Source organism: Xenopus laevis, chromosome 9_10S (genome assembly GCF_017654675.1).
Source record: "Xenopus laevis strain J_2021 chromosome 9_10S, Xenopus_laevis_v10.1, whole genome shotgun sequence".
Lineage (NCBI taxonomy): Eukaryota > Metazoa > Chordata > Amphibia > Anura > Pipidae > Xenopus > Xenopus laevis.
In genome coordinates this window covers 55,019,708-55,043,144 of record NC_054388.1, presented here as the reverse complement: position 1 = coordinate 55,043,144, position 23,437 = coordinate 55,019,708, and the positions used below count along the sequence as shown (strand labels likewise).

Sequence of the window (23,437 nt, the reverse complement as noted above, 5' to 3'; positions counted from 1 at the left end):
TTAATACAGTGAATGAATGTTTATATTTATAAAAGATTTCATAGAGAATGTGCATTTTGTGTATATTTACATAAATAGTATTCAGAATCCTGTGTTAAAGGTATTGTTCACCTTTGAGTTAACTTTTAGTATGATGTAGAGAGTGATATTCTGAGACAATTTGCTATTGGTCTTCATTTTTTATTATTATTTGTGGTTTTTGTGTTATTTAGCTTTTTATTCAGCAGCTCTCCAGTTTGCTATTTTTCAGTCTGGTTGCTAGGGTCCAAATTATCCTAGCAATCATGCATTAGTTCAAATAAAATACTGGAATATAATTAGGAGAAACCCTGAATAGAAAGATTAGTAATAAAAAGTTGCAATAATAATACTTTTGTAGCTTTGCAGAGCATTTGTTTTTAGAAGGGGTCAGTGACCCCCATTTGAATGCTGGAAAGAGTTAGAAAAAGAAGGCAAATAACTCTGGTCAGCGGAACTCTAAATATCACTCATGTATTATAAGGTATATTATGCCTCCCACTGTAAATTATAAGGATATTAGAAGTCACTGAGCGGTTCTGTGACCATATAAATGCACAGTCAATTTGTGGCTTGTAGTGACTTGTGTAGAAATGGAGTGGATCTCATGTGGGACAAAGGGGAGAGAAAGTGCAAATCAAATTATAGTAGTAGTTTTATGTAACATTTGTAGCAATTATTAAAAACACACTTTGAAACCAACAATACTAAGTGTTACATATTTTGTTCCTAAAGAGAGGAGATGAGACTCTGCCATTGGTGTGTGTTCAGCTTCATAGAAATAGGTACAATATACCATACATAGCCAATAAAACTATAGTTGTGTACCAGTGAGAAATGTTTGCAATTATATTACCTTGAGCAAAAATAAAATTGTATTAACCAAGTGATTGCATTTTTGCTGACAGCATCACAAAAGAAAGCATTGTTGACGTGGAAGGAGTCGTGCGCAAGGTAGATCAGAAGATCGAGAGCTGTACCCAACAAGACGTGGAGCTTCACATTGAGAGAGTAAGAGAGTTGTGCTGAAAAGCATGTAAAGGGCATGTAAAGGCAAAAAAAAATAAATCTGATTTTTTTTGTTCTTTAAAGAAAAAAAAAAAACATATCTCCAATATACTTTAATTAAAAAATGTGTACCGTTTTTATAAGAAACCTGACTGTATGCAGTGGAATTCTCACTATATTTACTGTTGGGGATAGAAAAACAATCATACTTGTTGACAGCAGGGGGAGCCCCGCCTTACTTCCCAGCCATGTAGAACTCAAGCAGCTTTGTTTGTTTCCCTGCAGAGCAGTCGGCAACTCTAGAGATTTTTATTGGATTTTATTTTTGCCTTTACATCCCCTTTACTGTTTCCAACTCCAGCTGCAGGGACAAAGAGCATAGATTTAAACAGATAAACTGGGATTCTATTTGGAGGATTATTTTGCTACAGCCACTGGTCCTGCAGAGTTGGAGAATGTTTGTATTAAATAGGGATGCACCGAATCCACTATTTTGGATTCGGCCGAACCCCCGAATCCTTTGCGGAAGATTCCTAACCGAATCCAAATCCTAATTTGCATATGCAAATTAGGGATAAGAAGGAGAAAACATTTTTTACTTCCTTGTTTTGTGACAAAAAGCAACGCAATTTCCCTCCCCACCCCTAATTTGCATATGCAAATTTGGATTTGGTTGGGCCAGGCAGAAGGATTCGGCCGAATCCTTCTGAAAAAGGCCGAATCCGGGATTCGGTGCATCCCTAGTATTAAACAATACAAAAACTAGAAAATCCACATTAGATTACATGACAACACAGGACCCAGTGCAGTCTGCATATTCTGATTATTAATCAGTCTTGCTGTATTGGCTTCTGGCAGATATTATTTGACTTGTGCTGTTTTAATAATTTATGATGATCCCTAAGCAGCCCAGACCATGCTGAGCATGTGCACAGTGTACGTTTTACAGCTCCAGTCAATGTATTTATGGTTTTTGACGCTCAACTGAAAACAGTGGGGCCTCTAACACATTTTATGGCCCTTGGTCTGCCCATGGGCAGCTTCATAGTTGTATTTTTATGGCGCCAACAATTTACTATAATTTGGCCTTCATGCTAATGTCTTACTATATATTACTATATATTATATATTACTATATATTTGGCCCTCATCATGATCATGTGCCACCTTCATGACCATATGTAGTGCTTGGCCAAGGGGATTTTTCCATGTGGTCTGGCATGTATCTGTATTAGCCCCGATTAAATGGTACTTGCTATGGTGATTGTTTCAATGCCGTCCATAGGATTTTAGGATGCTGATTTTGCCTCTTTTGACTGACTGGGCACTCTATGGGCACTGGCAATCTGTTACATGTCTTTTATTTGTTTGTTGCGTGACAGGCAAGAAGAAAGCAGGAAGTGAGTCAGACTCTTTGCTTCGAAGTTCCTTTGTTTACAGACGGACAGCTCCATTTGCTGTTCCACTGTTCCACTGATCATTTAAGAGAATCAGTTTCCTTTGAGTGAGACAGTAAACTACATATAGTATATGTTTATTTGGCAGCGATTGTTACACATGTATTGTTTGCCACTTTAGCTACTAACACACGAGCATGGGTTGGGCGTCTGAGACGCACATGGTGATACAGTGGCCATCTTCCCTTGCAAGCCACAGCATTAGTGGTAGGAAGGGGAAATGTAGAAGACTAAATTACAACATAGGTGTAAAATGTCATTTTTAAAGATAATGTCACCCCCTCCCTTAGATGAATGAGTATGGATAGATTAGTTTTGGGCTGATAGAAACCACTTCAGATCTGTCTGTCTGTGTCTATTAAAATATCCCAATCACTAAACTGCCCCACATCATAATGGGCAATAAGGTGACTTGCTGACCCCCCCCACATCATGTTACATGTTATCCTTCAACCTATATGCATGAATACACTGGGCAGCAGGGCACAGGAAGGAGGGATGGTGGGAACTTGGGTCTTTACTCCCCCCCCCTGCAGTCACAGTATGTGTTGTTCTGTACTTATGTCACTAAACTTCAGTACTGCTACTTTCTTATCCTTTATATACCACTGACTTATTCCACTTGGTTTACCCTATTCCAATGTATATAAGATAGTCTCTGTTGTTCCTGACTGGGTTTCTGTTATGATTATTGTCAAACAATTTTCTTTCTGTTGTACCATCACAGATCTATGTCATCAGTGCTGCTGAGCCTCGACTGCCCCTCCAGCTTGAAGATGCTGTGCGTCCTGAGACGGAAGGAGAAGAGGTGATGATTTTATGTACATCAGGCTCCCGAATTTTACTCTCCTGTGTACAAAAATCTAGTTGCACTAGCTATACAATAAAATATACAGTAAAAGGATATGCTCAAGGCCGCACGTTGTCTCCTGGCACCAAAAAGATATTTCGTTCTGATTAAAGTGGTTTGGGGCAGAAAAAGGAATTAATGTTTCAGTTTATTGTACAGTGGTGTATTTCCTGGCTTGCGTGTAACTGTTGCTTTCTTTATCCTGTGTGTCAAAAAGTAGCGCAAAGCTCTAGTGATTTATGACTAGGCATTCCAGCCTTCGAGACTGTGGCCCAAGCAATATCACTTATACCTTGAGTTTCCATTGTTTATGATTCTGCATGGTAAAATGAAACAGACATGTTTGTTGAACAAGGAAGGAACAAACAGTACTAACTGCTGCATTTTGCACAATGTGATTTTCCAATATGCATAAACCCAGCATTATTTGTTAATGTAACTGCTGTTGAAAACTGGATCTATCTTCCGGTTCTGACTCTTGAAACAGTATAGCGCAAGCCAGTTCTCAATCAGGTTTGTTAAACTGCTGGCTTCTGCTACATTGTTTCAGGCGTCCGAGTCAGCAGAGCAGAAAATACTCAGCCGGAGCACACGCTGGTTTATTGAAGCCTCTCGCCATCAAAAGGAAAGCTGAAGAGTAAGAGCAATGTGACCTCCATACAGTGAAACATTGGTGAGGTTTTGTTAATTCACCCGTTCTCACTGTGTCAGTCCATGCAAACAAAACTACTTTTACTCATGTGTGTCTATTTACATAACCGTGCAGAGATTGCTTTGATTACGGTCATGGAAGCCAACATGCAATGGCAGATTGTAAACAAATCGGCACACAGCTGTAGTAGCAGTTGTTGGTTTCAGTCCCACAAGTGAAACCCCTGAGTATAAAACTGATGTCTATTTATAACATTGGATCGGCCCTGAGCTCCAAATGGTTCAGTGCAGAGAAATACTCTAAAAATTTTATTAGGAGGCTTCTACTATAGGGAATCCTAATGATTTTCTCAAAGGAGAAGTAGACCTGTGTTGCAGAACTAAAGCTCCTATTATCAGCCCTTCTCTCCACTGGCCAGATGCTCCTTTGTAATGCTGGGACTTTAGCAAAACCTGGCCAACTTTAGCTTGGTAATTTTCTTAGAAATCACTGTTTGGAAGACCTCTGTTTGCAGTATATGGGAGAGCAGCGGGACAGTGCAAAGTGCCTAGAGAATGCAAAATTATGTGGCTCTATGTGATGCCTGCATCATTCTCATTGTTTGTTTCCTTTTCTTTAGGAAGGAAGAGCGACTGTAAACCAGGATACCAGACTCGACAATAGAGTCATTGATTTAAGAGTAAGTATTGCTTCTGTGCTCAAAAATAAAATTCTTCTTTGTATTTGCCTGCTAACAAACCGGAATCCCTACAGGTGTCAAACAACATAAACACCACACTAAGGAGCTCAGCAATTGTATGCTGGCATTCACAGAAACAACCAATAGAAGTCGCCAAATAAGTGGACCCCCCGAGGCAAACAAAAGAACCCCAAACCTGGCCATGCCTCTGTCACTGAAATGGACATTAAAACAGTGTCTGGTTGGTTTCCACCTGACTACGAAAACACCACGTGTGTTGTAAGCCTCGTTGATACATTTTAAAAAATAATTGCATAGTCATTTCTAAGTTCATAGACTTAGTGCCCTGGTCACAAGGCTTATAACTGCATTCCTCCAAATTGAACTTTCACAATATTTTCTCGGCGTTCAATAAGTAATGTTTTCTGTTGTTATCACAAATGCAGTTGCAACATAAATATGTTCTGTTGTTCAATGCTGAGTTTTTTCTTCTTCCATAACCTAACACAAATCTGCAACCTACAAGCCGGTTTATTAGCTTCTTATAAAAATTGCTCTTTGTGTAAATGCTCAGAAATGCACTTTGGGAGCGTTACAACAATTTCAGGGCCTGGTCCGAATGTAAAACAATCTCTATAAAGTTCTGTGTAACAGCAGGAATTGATTGCATCACTTGTACATTGATCAATCCCACACACATTTATAAACAGAATGCATATTTTGGGTGCTGATTTAAAAAATAATGGTTACTTGGAAAAAGCACATGCACCTAATGATGTATCTTCCTTGGTATATACAACGGAGGAGCCCCTGTTACAGGACTTACAGTGTAGTAATACAGAAATCTTAGCTCTAAATAATTGTCAGTGGCAGACACAAGACATGGAAGTTAAATATTTACTCAAAGTCAATGTAAGCAAGGGCTGAAGGGATACATCTACATGTGCATGGTGAGCTTACTTTAATTATAACTAGGTGATTATTTCTGGTTTATGATGCAGTAAGTGGGGAATTTGCTGTAGATGTAGTATAAGTGAACTGTGAACAGGTAGTCTTGGTTGTTCTATTTGTTCATGAATATAGAGCTGGCTGAAGGATTGTGTACAGCGAACTGTTACCAGTGGTGCATTCTGAACATTAACCGTATAATTTCATCTGCAACCCTGGTATTTTCTCCAAATTATCCACCAACCTTAAAGCAGCCTCTACATCTATTATGTTAACCAGGGCACCTTCTGTAGAGAATTTTATTTTTATATTTCCAGAATCTCACCTTTAATATTTGAAAATGCTCTACTAGCTAATGGTTCCATGGCAGTGCAAGTAGTACTGAAGGCAGAGTTCTTTTGTATTTCCTCTGTATCTAAATTTCTTTTATATATTGCTGCACCCACCAATGTTCCGTACAATTTCATGTCAGAGAGAGAGAGAGAGATTTTCTTGTAAAAACAAGTCACTTGAAATTGTTTGGCCCCCTCAGCCTTCGAACATGAACTTGGGTTGAGTTACTCTATGCCAATAGCTACAAACCAGCTATAATAATTTGTCTTTGAACTCTCCCTAGTCTGTCGCTAGTGCAAGGCAAAGCAAAGGAAACCCTTCAGCTCTTTCAACTCCTTATGTTTAATGAATTTTTGTAACAAATAATGTGTCTGCAGCTGCTAAGCCAAAGAAAATTCTTTGATCCAACCCGTGAGATCTCATCTGAATGAGTGTTGTTGTCTTTGCTGGGTACCTACGTAAACAGGAATAAAAACCACTTGTTGTGTGCACGTGCTGCCCCATAAATGTGTATTTCTCCTGAATCATTGTTATGCTCCGTTGCATACATCTGCCAAGAGCCTTGTTCTCCCACCACACCAATGCATGCCCAGAGGAAGTCAAAATACACAAATCTGTGAGGTTGTTATTGCCATGTATTCATGTATTGTAGCAAAAAATTTAGTTTATTTCAGTGACTTCCTCTGTGACCATGTTTTAAAAAACGAGTGGCCACTGTTAGCTTGAAGTCCCTTTTCCTCTCATTGTGAGCAAAGGTGAAGGAGTAGCTGCTAAGTGTGCTTGTGTGTGTGTATGGATAAGGGTAAGAAGGTCACAGGATAAAGGGAATTAGGAGCCATTGGAACGCAAGGGAGGTTAATCGTTTTGACATTTTGGATCATTTTAGCTACTGATACAGATTTATTCTTCCGAGCTGTGGATTCTATAGTAAGGGGAGAGCTATGCTGGGGAGGCCACTATGATCATCATATTTGTTTAGATCACAGTTTCCTACATAGCTTTAGGAATGGCTTAAAAGCACCGGTGGCTGCTGGATTATTTTAGTTGTGGTTCGATAAAAAAATTAGCAAGCCCACTAATTTAATTCTCGTCCTACTCTTCTGTGTATTTGATACCTTTCACCTAATGACCTTTTTCCTACCAAGGTTTCCATTTGAAAGTCTAATTGATGGTGAACCACAAAGAATCATACTTCCGTATACTTCCCCTCCTAAACCATTTATTAGCCGCATTCACCTTTCAGGCTGAAATGGCGTTTCACATTAAAATAGTAAAATTTTTCTTTTTATTTAATTGCCATTTCCAAGCAAGAAATGTTTAGTCATTTTTGCATGATATATCTGCAGCCTGTTGCAATAAATCTTTTAACCAAAGTGCCGTCCAATAGATTGTTTTGCGCCATATTGCTACAATGGGGACACTGTGGATTGAGTTCCTGGCCTCTAGGAGCTGCTTTAAACAAGGGGGAGCTTGGAGCAGTCTCTTTCATTTGTTTGAAGCTAAGGATTTGTCAGAAATTTTCAAACATTAACATATAGTAAAGTTACATCCGTCATTAAGATTATTAATGAATACTAATGCAGAATGCACTAGTTTATGTGCTGCCGTGTAATGTGCATAACATCAGCCTTGTATCATTTTATGAATGTTATATTTTATGATTGTGTACTAGGAATCTAATGATCTACCGTGCAAGAACCAAACACGAACTTCACTTCCCCTATTTAGTTGATTAAAACACTTGAAATTCAGCATAATAGACTTGGTTTTTTTTTTCTGGCTTCTTCTGTCATAAATTGAGAAACTTGCATCATGTGTTTTGCTAACATTTAAGCAGATACATTGGTAGCCTTTAGAAGTGAGAAACCCCAACTGAGAGAAAAAAGGGGAAGTAAACTGTTACTGACGTACTGTGTCTGGAAAAAAATTGTCTTACGAGTATATGCGTGACCAGCTCTTGGCTTACAGATGACCTCTGCAGAGTTCAGCATCTTTCAGGCAAAAGAATGTCATCAACCTAATATATTCCTCGGTACTTAGTTACTAATAAACAGCTATTCCATAGTCCTTATTTGTTAAGAAAACTTAATGCTGTCTTGAGTTCTCAGTAACGATACAATTTCCCATAGACTTTTTTTTACTCTTTCGGGCAGCGACACACTGAGTGTTTAAGAGCTCCCCTTGAATCAATATCACCTGATTAGTGCTTAGTCTTAGGAATCTATGATCATGGATAGGTACTGCTGCTAGGGCCGGGGTATTTACCAGGTCCCACCAGAAGGTCTATAAATCCGGTGCCGAGTCAGGGCAGGCAGCAGCATGATCAGATACTAGACAAAAGACAGGCAGTGAGACATGTCAGTGTGATAACTAAAACAGGAATCTGTGATAATAGAACCCAGAAGCAAAATGAAAGCAAGCAAATGGTCTAAAGACTCTGTGATAGGTCAATGTCCCACAAGTGCCCCTATGCCTCATGGGCCTCCCCCAGCTGTCACCGGGTCTGCTTCTTTTATAGTTACACCCTGCCTCCACAGTTCTTTCTATTAATATAAAATTCTGCAGAGTCCATCATAGGCCAAACACTGGCTGACATGTTGCTTGTGAGTAATGGTATTTTTTGTGTTCATGACTAATTATAAGACCTTTCTGTACACAGACTTCCACCAGCCAGGCCGTGTTTGGTCTCCAGTCAGGTATCTGCCAGCTCTTCAGAGATACCCTCACTAATAAAGGCTTTGTGGAGATCCAGACCCCAAAAATCATTTCTGGTATGTGCATGTCTTATAGTAGGGGCTGTTCAGACTGTCTGCTTTCAGTCCCATTATAAATTTATTATAGCTGGGAAGGGTGGGAGCTACAACATGGAGCTGGCCACTGCTCCTGCATAAACTATAACAAACAAGGGAAAGTTGTGCTCACCACTAATTTTTGAAACCATTAGGCGGGGGGGTGCAATGAGGCTGTGACCACAAGCTACATATAGACAAATACAAGAGTTCTCTGCACTCAAGCCCATTATCAATATAATTAAGACATTGAGACATTTTGTGCATACTGCTACTGAAAAATGCCTTACCCTTTAAACAAAGCAGGGATTGTTTGTCCATATATTGCAATATGGGATGACTTTGGCATAGTTGGCCAGCTTAAATATACTGCTGGAACATCTTAAAGAGCTGGTAATTGAAAGTTCCCCGCAAAAAAAATTATTGCAGACAAAAATATTTTAAATATTCAAATATTTTTTATGCCTTTTATTTTTAGCTGCCAGTGAAGGAGGTGCCAATGTGTTCACCGTTTCCTATTTTAAAACCAGCGCCTACCTGGCACAGTCCCCACAGCTGTACAAGCAGATGTGCATTTGTGCTGACTTTGAGAAAGTATTCTGTATTGGGCCAGGTAAGTGAGACTCACGGGTACTAAATACATTAGAGATTTAAGCCAACTTCATTTGCATTAGCCCCTATTCCAATCTCCCCCTGAAGATTGCTGTGGGGAATGTTACTTTGCATGAAGAAAGTAATGAAGATGTTTATTAGAACAAGAACTCCCTCTACTGGTTAAAGCTCAATCAACCTGTTCTAAAATAATTCTTCTCCTCAATAAGCTCACATTTGCTAACATATAATTTTATTTATATCAATTGTGTAGTTACATAGTTAAATTGGGTTGAAAAAAAAAAAAGACAAAGTCCATCAAGTTCAACTCCTCCAAATGAAAACCCAGCATCCATACACACCCCTCCCTACTTTCACATAAATTCTATATACCCATATCTATACTAACGATAGAGTTTAGTATCACAATAGCCTTTGATATTATGTCTGTCCAAGAAATCATCCAAGCCTTTCTTAAAGGCATTAACTGAATCAGCCATCACAACATCACCCGGCAGTGCATTCCACAACCTCACTGTCCTGACTGTGAAGAACCACCTACGTTGCTTCAAATTAAAGTTCTTTTCTTCTAGTCTAAAGGGGTGGCCTCTGGTACGGTGATCCTCTTTATGGGTAAAAAGGTCCCCTGCTATTTGTCTATAATGTCCTCTAATGTACTTGTAAAGTGTAATCGCAAGCGCCTTTTTTCCTAGAGAAAACAACCCCAACCTTGACAGTCTTCCGTCCCTCTAACCAATCTCGTTGCACGTCTCTGCACTCTCTCCAGCTCATTTATATCCCTCTTAAGGACTGGAGTCCAAAACTGCACTGCATACTCCAGATGAGGCCTCACCAGGGACCTATAAAGAGGCATAATTATGTTTTAATCCCTTGAGTTAATGCCCTTTTTATGCAAGACAGAACTTTATTTGCTTTAGTAGCCACAGAATGACACTGCCCAGAATTCGACAACTTGTTATCTACAAAAACCCCTAGATCCTTCTCATTTAAGGAAACTCCCAACACACTGGCAAAAATAATATAAATGCAAGTTATACACTAAATGGCAAAGTGCATACATAACCTTGCATTTATCTACATTGAACCTCATTTTCCAGTTTGCGGCCCAGTTTCCCAACTTAGACAAATCACTGCAAAGTGGCAGCATCCTGCATGGAACCTATAGTTCTGCACAATTTAGTATCATCTGCAAAAATAGAAACAGTACTTTCAATGCCCACCTCCAGGTCATTAATAAACAAGTTGAAAAGCAAAGGACTTAGTACAGAGCCCTGCGGTACTCCACTAACAACACTGGTCCAATTAGAAAATGTTCCATTTACCACCACTCTCTGAAATCCATCCTTTAGCCAGTTCTCTATCCAGGTACAAATACTATGTTCCAGGCCAACATTCCTTAATTTAACCAGTAACCTTCTGTTTGGCACTGTATCAAATGCTTTAGCAAAGTCTAACTAAATCATATCCAGCACATCCCAGAATCGAGGTCCCTGCTTACCTTCTCATAAAAAAAGATTTAGTCTGGCAAGATCTATTACGCATAAAACCATGCTGGCACACACTCATAGTATTATGATTTGCTATAAAGTCAAGTATCTTATCCTTTATTAACCCTTCAAAAAGCTTTCTACCACTGACAGACTAACTGGCCTATAGTTTTGAGGCTGAGAACGGGATCCTTTTTTGAATAGAGGCACCACATTAGCAATTCGCCAGCCTCTCGGCACTATGCCAGACCTCAATGAATCCTGAAAAATTAAGTAATGAGGTTTGGCAATCACAGAGCTAAGCTTGCTAAGTACCCTGGGATGAATACCATCTTGGCCCCGGACCTTTGTTAATCTTAACAGACTCTTTTGAATTACCTCATGTGTGAATCATGCATCATAAGTTGTATTACTAGAATTGGTACTATTAAGAAGGAAACCTTCATTAACTTGTTCCTCATTTGTGTAGACAGATTCTGCGCTTTTATTTTGTTTTCATCAACCAGCTGACCTGGTATAACTGATTCAGTGGAGGCAAATCATACATAGATTTAAGTGAATTCTGTTATAAACTATGAAGCAATAATGGTTAAAAATATATTCATCTGATGGAACTTTACATTATGCACTTTGGAAACATAAGAATATAATTATAGTATTATACAGCTGAACAGCTCTGTGCAGAAACAGATGGTGAATTGGAATAAACTGTTGTTCCTAGAGCCAATTACAGCATGGGTCCTCTCTCCATCTGAAGTTATTCACACTAGGCTACAGAATCTGCTCATCCAATCAGCTGGAAAAGCCAAAAATATTATGAACAGGTTGCACATAGGAGAGTGTTTAGCCAAGTTCATCACAGTGATAGTGTGATTGTAGGGCACAAGAATTGTGGCCCTTTCTACTGGGACAGATATTTTTTTTTTTTGCTGGAGAGAAATACAAGGCTGGGGGGACTGCTGGTTCTGGTGAGATTTCCTTTTCTCTGTCACTGATTGGACCTTTTATCCCCTTTAGTATTCCGTGCAGAAGACTCAAACACTCATCGGCACCTGACTGAGTTTGTTGGTCTGGATATAGAAATGGCATTTAATTACCACTACCATGAGGTCGTTGATGAGATTGCAGACACCCTGGTCCAGATTTTCAAAGGGCTTCAAGAAAGGTAAAGTGAGCCCAGAACTAAGCATCAGTCTCTTTTCTACATTATCCTTGCCTGCCTGAGGTGATGATCTAAGGGAATTGTTGGAGCTGCAGTTCAACGCTATAAAGCATTGTTTATTCTGTTGTCAAAATAATTTTTCAGATATGAATGTGCCTCATAGCAGTGCTATTCTGTGCATGTATCAGACGCTGCATGCACATTCAGTAACTCCATAGTGCCCTCTAGTGACCAAGTATTTCATCAAACTTATTTTACATTTTAGTTATCTCCATTATGTTTCCTCTTCTCCGACTACTACAGAAGAAAATGAACTCTTGCTCTCTGCTTGTTCCTCTCCCATATGAATTCTAGATTCCAGACTGAGATTCAGACAGTGTGCAAGCAGTTCCCTTGTGAGCCATTCAAATTTCTTGAGCCGACCTTGCGTCTAGAGTACACTGAAGGCGTTGCCATGCTGCGGGAAGCAGGAGTGGAGATGGGAGATGAAGAGGATCTCAGGTACCTATTTGCTAATAGCTGATTCTTCTGGATACGAGAGTCCGTCGTGATTCTTGAACACCATTCTAGAAAAATATCCGTAGGGACATACAAATCTAGTGTTAGTTGAAACATGTTATGCCATAACAGGGCCAGTAAAACCAGTAAAAGCTAAGGGTTTTATGCTTTTAATTTTACTCTTGTAACCCTCCATATTATCCCACATAGATAACAGAGTTTTGATTTAATTGTACTACCTGAGCCTGACCTGCTCTCTTTTGCAAGAAAAGGGGCAGGGCTTGTTGAAGCTAAGTAGATAGTTGAATTGTTTCCTACAGAATTGAACTTTGTGGGTAGAGTACAGTTAGTTGACGGAGCTTTGGTTAGCCAGTATAGCCGTGACGGTTTGCAATAGCCGTGACGGTTTGCACCTCAATGGAAGGGGGTCCGCGGTGCTAGGGGAAAGAATGGCTAAGAGGTTGGAGGAGTGTTTAAACTAGGCAAGAGGGGGGTGGGTGAGATAAAGGATTATGGGGAAGCTAGTGTAGACGGGGTAGTGGGGTTAGTAAGGGGTCATGGGGGAGGAGTGAGGGGGGCATACAGTTTACCAGCTAAGGAGGTCCCTCTGTTACAAGGAAAACAGAATAATACTAACTTAACGTATAATTCTTCACTAAGTAATGCACATTTCAAAAGTAAAAGTAGTAACCTCCGCTGTATGCTGGCAAATGCACGGAGTTTGTCAGGTAAAATGGGAGACCTAGAATTAATTGCATGCTCTAAAAATTATGATATAATTGGTATCACTGAGACCTGGTGGGATGAAACATGTGACTGGATTGTGAATTTAAATGGTTACACCCTTTTTAGGAGGGACAGAGGGATTAAAAAGGGTGGAGGAGTGGGTTTGTATGTAAAGCCTGAATTAAAGCCATGCGCTAAAGAAATAAAAATAGCTGGCACTGGTGAGGGTGTAGAATCACTCTGGGTAGAGATTTCGACTGGGCAAAAGGTATCAAAAAGAATTATCATTGGTGTATGCTATAAACCACCTCGTATAAGTGTCGAGTATGAAGCCCAGCTACTCTTGCAGATACAAGCGGCTTCACAGCTGGGTCAAGTTGTTGCTATGGGTGACTTCAATTATCCAGACATTGACTGGGGTAATGGGGTTGCTAAGACAGAAAAAGCTAGTAGGTTTGTAAATATGCTGAATGACAACTTTTTATTCCAGCTCGTTCAAGAACCTACTAGGAATAACTCTCTTTTGGACCTTGTAATAACTAACAATACTGAACTCATCTCTAACATTTGTGTGGGTGAGCATTTAGGGAATAGTGATCATAACATGGTCTCCTTTGAGATTCTGTTGCAGAAGCAATTCTATAAGGGAGTAACTAAAACACTAAATTTCAGACGTGCAAACTTTGACAGTATAAGGGCATCTCTGCAACATATTAAGTGGGAAATGCTTTTCACAGGGTTAAACACAGAACAAAAATGGGAAGTCTTTAAAATGCTGCTTAATAAATATACTTGTCAGTATATTCCACTTGTAAGCAAGGAACGTCGTTGCAAAGCAAAACCTTTTTGGTTCAATAGAAGCGTTGGTGTTGAGGTGGGTAAGAAAAGACGTGCTTTTAAGGCTTTCAAGTTAGCTGGTACAGCCGAAACATTTATAAGGTACAAGGAGGCCAATAAATCATGCAAAGAAGCTATAAGGCAAGCTAAAATTGCTATAGAAAAGGATATTGCAGCAAGCAGTAAAAAAAATCCCAAATTATTTTTTAAATATGTCAATAGTAAAAAAATGAAGCAGGAAGGGGTGGGACCCTTACTATCAGAGGGGGATCAGCTGGTTGATGAAAACAAAATAAAAGCGCAGATTCTGAACTCGTATTTTTCATCTGTTTACACAAATGAAGAACCAGTAAGTGAAGGTTTCCTTCTTAACACTCCCAATTCTAGTAATACAACTAATGATGCATGGTTCACACAAGAAGAAATTCAAAAGAGACTTGAACAGGTTAAGATTAACAAAGGTCCAGGGCCAGATGGTATTCATCCCAGGGTAATTAGCGAGCTTAGCTCTGTGATTGCCAAACCTCTTTACTTAATTTTTCAGGATTCATTGAGATCTGGTATTGTGCCAAGAGACTGGCGAATTGCTAATGTGGTGCCTCTATTCAAAAAAGGATCCCGTTCTCAGCCTCAAAACTATAGGCCAGTTAGTCTGACGTCAGTATTAGGAAAGCTTTTCGAAGGGTTAATAAAGGATAAGATACTGGACTTCATAGCAAATCATAATACTATGAGTTTGTGCCAGCATGGTTTTATGCGTAATAGATCTTGCCAGACTAACTTAATTTCTTTTTACGAGAATGTAAGTAGAGACCTCGATTCTGGGATGGCAGTGGATGTGATTTACTTAGACTTTGCTAAAGCATTTGATACAGTGCCACACAAAAGGTTACTGGTTAAATTAAGGAATGTTGGCCTGGAACATAGTATTTGTACCTGGATAGCGAACTGGCTAAAAGATAGACTACAAAGAGTGGTGGTAAATGGAACATTTTCTAATTGGACCAGTGTTGTTAGTGGAGTACCGCAGGGCTCTGTACTAGGTCCCTTGCTTTTCAACTTGTTTATTAATGACCTGGAGGTGGGCATTGAAAGTACTGTTTCTATTTTTGCAGATGATACTAAATTGTGCAGAACTATAGGTTCCATGCAGGATGCTGCCACTTTGCAAAGTGATCTGTCTAAACTGGAAAACTGGGCAGCAAACTGGAAAATGAGGTTCAATGTTGATAAATGCAAGGTTATGCACTTTGGCAAAAATAATATAAATGCAAGTTATACACTAAATGGCAATGTGTTGGGAGTTTCCTTAAATGAAAAGGATCTAGGGGTCTTTGTAGATAACACGTTGTCTAATTCTGGGCAGTGTCATTCTGTGGCTACTAAAGCAAATAAAGTTCTGTCTTGCATAAAAAAGGGCATTAACTCAAGGGATGAAAACATAATTATGCCTCTTTATAGGTCCCTGGTAAGGCCTCATCTGGAGTATGCAGTTCAGTTTTGGACTCCAGTCCTTAAGAGGGATATAAATGAGCTGGAGAGAGTGCAGAGACGTGCAACTAAATTGGTTAGAGGGATGGAAGACTTAAATTATGAGGGTAGACTGTCAAGGTTGGGGTTGTTTTCTCTGGAAAAAAGGCGCTTGCGAGGGGACATGATTACACTTTACAAGTACATTAGAGGACATTATAGACAAATGGCAGGGGACCTTTTTACCCATAAAGTGGATCACCGTACCAGAGGCCACCCCTTTAGACTAGAAGAAAAGAACTTTCATTTGAAGCAACGTAGAGGGTTCTTCACAGTCAGGACAGTGAGGTTGTGGAATGCACTGCCGGGTGATGTTGTGATGGCTGATTCAGTTAATGCCTTTAAGAATGGCTTGGATGATTTTTTGGACAGACATAATATTAAAGGCTATTGTGATACTAAACTCTATAGTTAATATAGGTATGGGTATATAGAATTTTAATTAAAAGTAGGGAGGGGTGTGTGTATGGATGCTGGGTTTTCATTTGGAGGGGTTGAACTTGATGGACTTTGTCTTTTTTCAACCCAATTTAACTATGTAACTATGTAACTATGTAACTATTGGTGTTCTTTCAACTGCTGTACATTGCTTATCTGTGTCCAGATCTTTGTGGTGGGGAAAGCCTTTTCAAGAAGACTCTAGCCCAATGCATTACCATGGGAAAGTTAAGTGTTAGTGAATACTGAGAGCTGTAGTTCAGAAATGTCAGAAGAAAGGCCCATCTTCATACCTGCCCAACAGATGGAGTTACAGTGGTGCTTGAATGTTTGTGAACCCTTTAAAATTCTCTATTTTTATAGGGATATGACCTAAAGCATCATCTTATTTTAAACAAGTCCTAAAAGTAGATGAAGAAAATCTAGTTAAACAAAGGAAACAAAAGTTATTATATAAGGTCATGTATCTATTGAAAAAAATGATTGTGCAGCAATAACTGCAACTAAACGCTTGCTGTAACTGTTGATAATTCCTCCATACAGAATAGCTTCAGCTCTTGGATGTTGATGGGTTTCCTCTCATTAACTGCTCGCGTTAGGTCTTTCCACAACATTTCAATTGCTGTAAGGTCAGATTTTTGACTTGGCCATTCCAGAACATTCACTATTTTCTCTATTAACCATTCTTTGGTGGAACGACTTGTGTGTTTAGGATAGTTGTTTTGTTGCATGACCCACTGTCTCTTGAGGTTCAGTTAATGTCTTGACATTTTCCTTTAGAATTCTCTGGTATAGTTCAGAATGCATTGCTCCATCAATGATAGCAAGCCAGGCCCAAACCAGAACTCTCCCACCACCATCTTTCACACACTGGATAAGATTTTTATGCTGGAATTCAATGTTTTTCTTTCTGCAAATGAAACAATCCTCATTTAAGCCAAAAAGTTTTATTTTAGCTTCATCTATCCACAAAACATCCTTCTGGTTTAGCCACATGATCTTTAGCAAACTGTAGCGGGTCGGCAATATTTTTGGGGGAGAGCAGTGGTTTCTCCTTTCTTCCTTGCCATTGTTTTCTGATGGTGGACTCGTGAACATCCATATTTGCCAATGTAAGAAAGACCTTCAGTTGATTAGAATTTAACCTGTGAATATTGGACACCTTGCAGTTGGTTATATTTGATGGTCGATCACTTTTGGGTAGGATAACAATGGTCTTGAATTTCCTCCCTTTGTACACAATCTATCTGACGGTTGATTGATGGAGTCCAAAAACTTTACATAGTCTTGTAACCTTTTCCAACTTTATGGGCATCAGCAACTCTCAAACCATAATACATGATACACATCCACAAAAGAATTATATGTGTGATCAGGCTTTTCTGGATCCCCGTTGTTTAAATAAAACAGGGTCTCTCACTCACACCTGATTGTTGTCCCATTTACTGAAAACTCCAGACTCTGATTGCACCTTCAAACTATATTTTAATCCTAAGGATACACTTACTTTTGCCACACGGAGATGTTATAGGATCATTTTTTTTTTTCAATGAATACATGAATAAATATACTAATGTCTGTTTCATTTGTTTAAATGGGGATTCTTTATATATCTTTATCACATGATGTTTAAGGTCACATTCATATGAAAATATAAAACATTTTAAAGGGTTCACAAACTTTGAAGCATAAATGTATGCCAAAGTAGCAGCTATTTGAAGTTTTGAATTACTGCATTTAAGCTGCCAGTTACAGCTGTTTTCCACTTCATTTTCTTCTAGCACACCGAATGAGAAGCTTTTGGGGCGCCTGGTGAAAGAGAAGGTGATATTTCCTATTAATTAGCTGTAGGGCTTGCATAGCCTTGCTTGTTGCTAATGTCATATAAAGAACAGTCTTGATATATAGAATGTAATTGTATGGCGTGGTTTTGGCAGTAAAGAGAGACCGTAAATGTGAAATGATGTAGAACTTGTACATGATGCCCCTCTGTTCTTTATTTCCAGTATGACACTGACTTCTACATCCTGGATAAATATCCGCTGGCTGTCCGACCCTTCTACACCATGCCTGATCCAAATAATCCTGTAAGTGCACTATGAGTAACCTCTACCCAATATCGCTTCAACATACAATGGCGCTTTATAAATTCACCTTAATAACCGTAATCATTAAAATCAGACTGAAAGTGGGGTTGAGATTTGTTAAATTGAATGTTAGCCTTTTGGCCAGCAGGAGGTGCTATATTATGTCTGGAAAACCATTTACTAGACTGATGCTTATTTATAGATAAACAGCTTCTGTGTTGTTTGAGTATATTAAAAAGGTATCTCTAGCCGCCAGCATATGGGCTTCCCCAAAGTAAGTGCTGCTATGCTAAGCATATACTGTGTGCTGTTAAGTTCTCTGGCACGTGTTATTGACTGATCCTGCCAGATAAATATCTCAATCCCAAGAAGGGCCTGAGCGGAGATTCAAAATAGGCCCTAGCATTTCAAGCACACAGACAGGGCCGGAACTAGGGGTAGGCAGAATAGGCACGCGCCTAGGGCGCAAAGCTGGGGGGGGCGACAGGCAAATACTTTCTCGGTCGCCTACCCCATGTCCAGTCCCTGATCTCCCCGACTATCGCCAATTCGCCTGTGCGCGCTCAGCAGGTGCAGGGCCAGGCAGGTTGCCCAGGGCACCTGGCTGTCCTAGCCCGGTTCTGCACACAGATGCCCAAACAGCCCCCACCAGCCCACTACATAGTGACTGAGGCATCTTACAGCAGCCCCTCTGCCTTTTTGCCAGATTCCCAAGAACATTGTTAGCAAGCATACCCAGTGAGACTTAGGGGGAGATGTATCAAAATGTGAGATTAGAGCTCACCACAAAAAAAAATTGTATTTATCAAATGGTGACCTCTAACTTTCACCCACTGATAAATATCCTACCTAGAGGAATGAAGAGAAAATGAGCAAATCTATCTGTGGTGATCTCTAATCTCACAGTTTGCTAAAACTGCCCCTTAGATTTTGGGTTTGTACATGTAACTATATAGTGTGATTCAAGGGGAAAAAATGTCATTCTAAATAGCTTTCTAATGTATATTCACTGCTATTGAAACCTGTATCTTTCTGACAGTTTATATTCTTTGTGCTTCAAAAGATAGAATAGGCAGCACACCAGATGAAAAAAAGGTGGTTTATTGCAGCAACATCACCTGACGTGTTTCTGAGCAACTCCCATAATCTGCTTCTATATGCACTGTTGGTTCTGACTTCTGATACACGCCCCCTTTAAACCAAAGTTTAATAAATTACAATAGTATTGCTTTTTCTGGGAGCTTTTGGAAGATACTAGCCTATTGCTCTTATTTTATTCTTACTGCACTGTGACATACCATAATATCTGCCAATATTATGTTATAGAAATACTCCAACTCATATGATATGTTTATGAGAGGAGAGGAGATCTTGTCGGGAGCCCAGAGAGTCCATGATCCTCAGCTGCTCACTGATAGGGCCACGCACCATGGTATTGGTAAGCAAAAAGAACTCACTTTTTAAAGTACATGTAAAGTCTGTTTCATGGGGGTGTTCTAACCTTTTCCTTGGGCTGGTGTTCCTATTAAGAGAAAACTGTGCTGGCCGTTTAAAAACACTCTAAGCTCTGTGCTGGCATTGTATTACCTTTACATCTTTATTACTTTGGTGATTTTCATTACAGTATAACATGCCAGGGTCACTCTTCTACACATGTGCAAACATTAATATGCATAAGGGATGCCTTGGACGCCAGTAGAAAGATAAGGAAAATGCCATGTTTTCTCCCCATGTCAGTTTATCCTAATCACAACACCGGCCTGAGGAAAAAAAAATCTTAGAGGTCTATTTGGCTGGGTGGTGCCTAACATTTTACATGTCCTTTAATGAAAACAGAGTGGGTAAATCAGTCTCCCAGGCTGTGCTCTGTGTGGGTAAAACATGCAATTACCTGGGAAATAAAGTAGCACAGCTCCACCATCATACTTACCTTTACCGGATTCTTCTTTTCACAGACTTGGAGAAAATTAAGGCTTACATAGACTCTTTCCGTTTTGGAGCTCCTCCTCACGCCGGCGGTGGCATAGGTAAATTACCTCCTGCTCTATATTACACCTACCTTGTTGCCATTTGTTTGATGGCAGGTGTTAATGAAAGGGTTCTTGTTAAATGCACAGATTTCATGTGAACCATAAATTGGTTCTGTCATGATTGTGCCTGATCATGTGTTTTCAGAAGGAGCCATCACTACACAAATAGAACTGCTCTAACACAGCTATTGTTTCTCCACTTCTCATTGTACTTCAATACAACCCAAGTCGTGTAATAGCAGTGCAGGGTTTCTACTGCTTGGGTGCTATACCTTATGTCTACCACCAGGTGGGGCTTGGAAACACTTTTAGCCATGCAAACAATTTCTGACTTCATTTTGATATCTACAATTCTTCAGCCTTCAGGAAGCCTACTTTTTGGAAGGGCAAGGGGGTCTGGGACATGACAAACCACTGCCTCGAATTGTATTTAATGTATTTGCGGCTACAGTTCCTACCGCCTCTCATTGTATTTAAAGGGATGCTGTCATGGGAAAACATGTTTTTTCAAAATGCATCAGTTAATATTGCTGCTCCAGCAGACTTCTGCAGTGAAATTAGTTTTTCAAAAGAGCAAAAACATTTTTTTTATATTTAATTTTGAACTCTGATATGGGGTTAGACATATTGTCAGTTTCCCAGGTGCCCCCAGTCATGTGACTTTTGCTGTGATGAACTTCAGTCACTCTTTACTGCTGCACTGCAAGTCGTAGATATATCACGCCCATTTTTTCCCACAGTATATTTTAGCTGGCCGAGAAGTGCCTGAGCCCACCATAAATGATTGGGAGGTAGTGTAGGCGGTTCTGTCTGTTCACCCACTTGCTAAAAATCAGGACAGTACCAGCAATGTTATTAGCCAATGGAGCTCCTAGCTGAAACCTTCACAGGGGTGTCAGGGAGATGTTAATGTGTTACCTTCCCATTATTCTGCTGATGGTGAGGGAAGGGGTGATGTCACTCCAACTTTAAGTGCAGCAGTAAAGGGTGACTAACGTTTATTAGAGCACAAGTCACATGACCGAGGGCATCTGGGAAACTGACATGTCTAGCCGCATGTCAGATTTCAAAATTAAATATAAAAAAATCTGTTTGCTCTATAAGTGCTGAATTGTGCTGGAGATGCACCGTAAAGGTCCCCATAGACGCGACGATTCTTCTTGCCGAACGACCGATTTTAGGGAAGTCCGACCAATCCTTCTAAATTATCGTGCGGTTAGTGGTATTCGAACGATCGTACATCTTACGATTTTTCGGCCGACATCTGTCGGGAAATTGATCGGCCAGGTCAAAAAATCTTTGTCGGCCCCAGTGCAATCTCTCTATGTTTGCAGGGCCAAGCAGGCAGCTCCCCTTTGTTTTCCTGCCAAATTGGTCTTTTTAGTTGATGGTAAATTCGTACGATCGTACGATCGTTCTGAGAAGATATTGGTCTCACGATCAGGATCTGATCTTTTAAAAATCTCAACATCTATGGCCAGCTTTAATGTATGCATTACCAAAAAAAAACATGTTTTCCCCAGAACAGAATCCCTTTGCGAATGAAGCTAGCTATAAGACCCCAGGCAAGCAAAATGCCACTGGTAAGCCTTGTTACCATTTAGTGTGAAGAAAAGTAGGCATGCTGGGAAAATATAATATAGTTTTTCTATGATGGCTTTTGTCACTTTTGACATTTACGGGCAGATTCAGGCCTTTACTGGCAATCTTTAGATTCTGGCAAATGCCAGAGAAGGCTCCTTTAACATGCCATAGACAGTGGGCAGGTGAAGTGGTTTGGGCTTTTATATAATAGTATTCAACACATTCTGCCAATCTTACAAATCCGTTGGTATAGAAAGTGTTGGTAAATTGGAAAAATATGAACCTTCTGGGTTCCCCAGAAGGTTAACCAGCCCTATAGTCATAGTAATATATTTATTAGATTCTACCCATTAATAACCTGTGCTTTCAACAGTAAATGCTCCCTTTGCAAGGACAATACTGATCATCTGTTTGCTTATCTTACAGGTCTGGAACGTGTAACCATGCTGTATTTGGGGCTGCACAATGTCCGCCAGACCTCCATGTTCCCACGTGACCCTAAAAGACTGACCCCATGAGAAATCTTTCAGGCCATGTCAGAAGTCAGACACTACCGGCCAGCACTTGAAACAAAACTATGCACTCTCCGTTGCCTTATAGTGCCACATGACTAGGGATGCTGTATTGTCTTGTAACATCACCCCTAGCAGCAGAGTTTAACATGTTTCCACATTAAACTGAATCATTTTTTATAAAGTGGCATTTAATACATTAACTTTGTAAACACTGTTTTACAACTTGGCTGCTAATTAATTAATAGTACAATGGTAACACTGTGATTAAGTGGGAGCATCGAATGCTGGAGTAGTGCATCCTGGTTGTAGTAAGGTACCGAATAAAGGTTAATCTTCTACCATGGCATTGGTCTTTCTGCTTCAGAAGTGCAGTGGGGGGGATCCTATATCCTGGGAAGGCTCCGTCTCACTTGAAATTGCTGAAAGCACAGATGTTTTATGTTGATCTTGTCCAACTTCCTGCTAATTCCTGATCTCTGAACACCATTTAGATGAGCTGGCATGGGTGGCCAAAGTTGGCCTAGATCACCAAACAACCAGATCAGTGTATGGCCACCTTTAGACTGTGACTGTGGAATAGTAGGGGAAGATGGTTTCTAGAGTAGCAGTGGGGATAATAGTCTCTGGGAAGGGACTGTGGCTGTGGGATAGCAGGTATAGTAGGGAGAGATGGTTTCTATAGTAGCGGTGGGATAATAGTCTCTGGGAAGGGGCTGTGGTATGGCAGGAATAGTAGGGAGAGATGGTGTCTATAGTAGAAGTGGTATAATAGTCTCTGGGAAGGGGCTGTGGGATAGTAGGGAGAGATGGTTTCTATAGTAGCAGTGGGGATAATCTCTGGGAAGGGACTGTGGGATAGCCGACATAGTGGGGAGAGATGGTTTCTATAGTAGCAGTGAGGATATTAGTCTCTGGGAAGGGACTGTAGCTGTGGGATAGTAGGGAGAGTTGGTGCCTAAAGTAGCAGTGTGGAAAATTGCCTCTGGGAAGGGACTGTAACTGTGGGATAGTAGAGAGAGAGATAGTACCTATATTAGCAGTGGGATAATTGTCTCTTGGAAGAAACTGTGGCTGTGGGATAGCAGGTATAGTAGAGAGAGACTGTGCCTGTAGTAGCAGTGGGATAATTGTCTCTGGGAAGGAACTGTGGCTGTGAGATCTTAGGGAGAGATGGTGCCTAAGTAAATGTCCTTTACA

The 23,437-nt window shown here is 40.0% G+C and overlaps 1 protein-coding gene across 1 annotated transcript in view; it reads left to right on the top strand.

Moving 5' to 3' along the window:
* Positions 1–22,581, top strand: part of dars1.S (aspartyl-tRNA synthetase 1 S homeolog) — a 60,924-nt gene extending 38,343 nt beyond the window's left edge. The window contains 13 exon segments of the mRNA NM_001086867.1: positions 927–1,029; positions 3,211–3,291; positions 4,605–4,664; positions 8,605–8,716; positions 9,213–9,347; positions 11,851–11,998; positions 12,350–12,496; positions 17,806–17,848; positions 18,031–18,111; positions 19,438–19,549; positions 20,067–20,138; positions 22,152–22,243; positions 22,246–22,581. Coding sequence (NP_001080336.1) covers positions 927–1,029; positions 3,211–3,291; positions 4,605–4,664; positions 8,605–8,716; positions 9,213–9,347; positions 11,851–11,998; positions 12,350–12,496; positions 17,806–17,848; positions 18,031–18,111; positions 19,438–19,549; positions 20,067–20,138; positions 22,152–22,243 — 1,186 coding nt within the window. The 3' untranslated portion in view covers positions 22,246–22,581.
* The last annotated feature ends 856 nt before the right edge of the window (positions 22,582–23,437 follow it).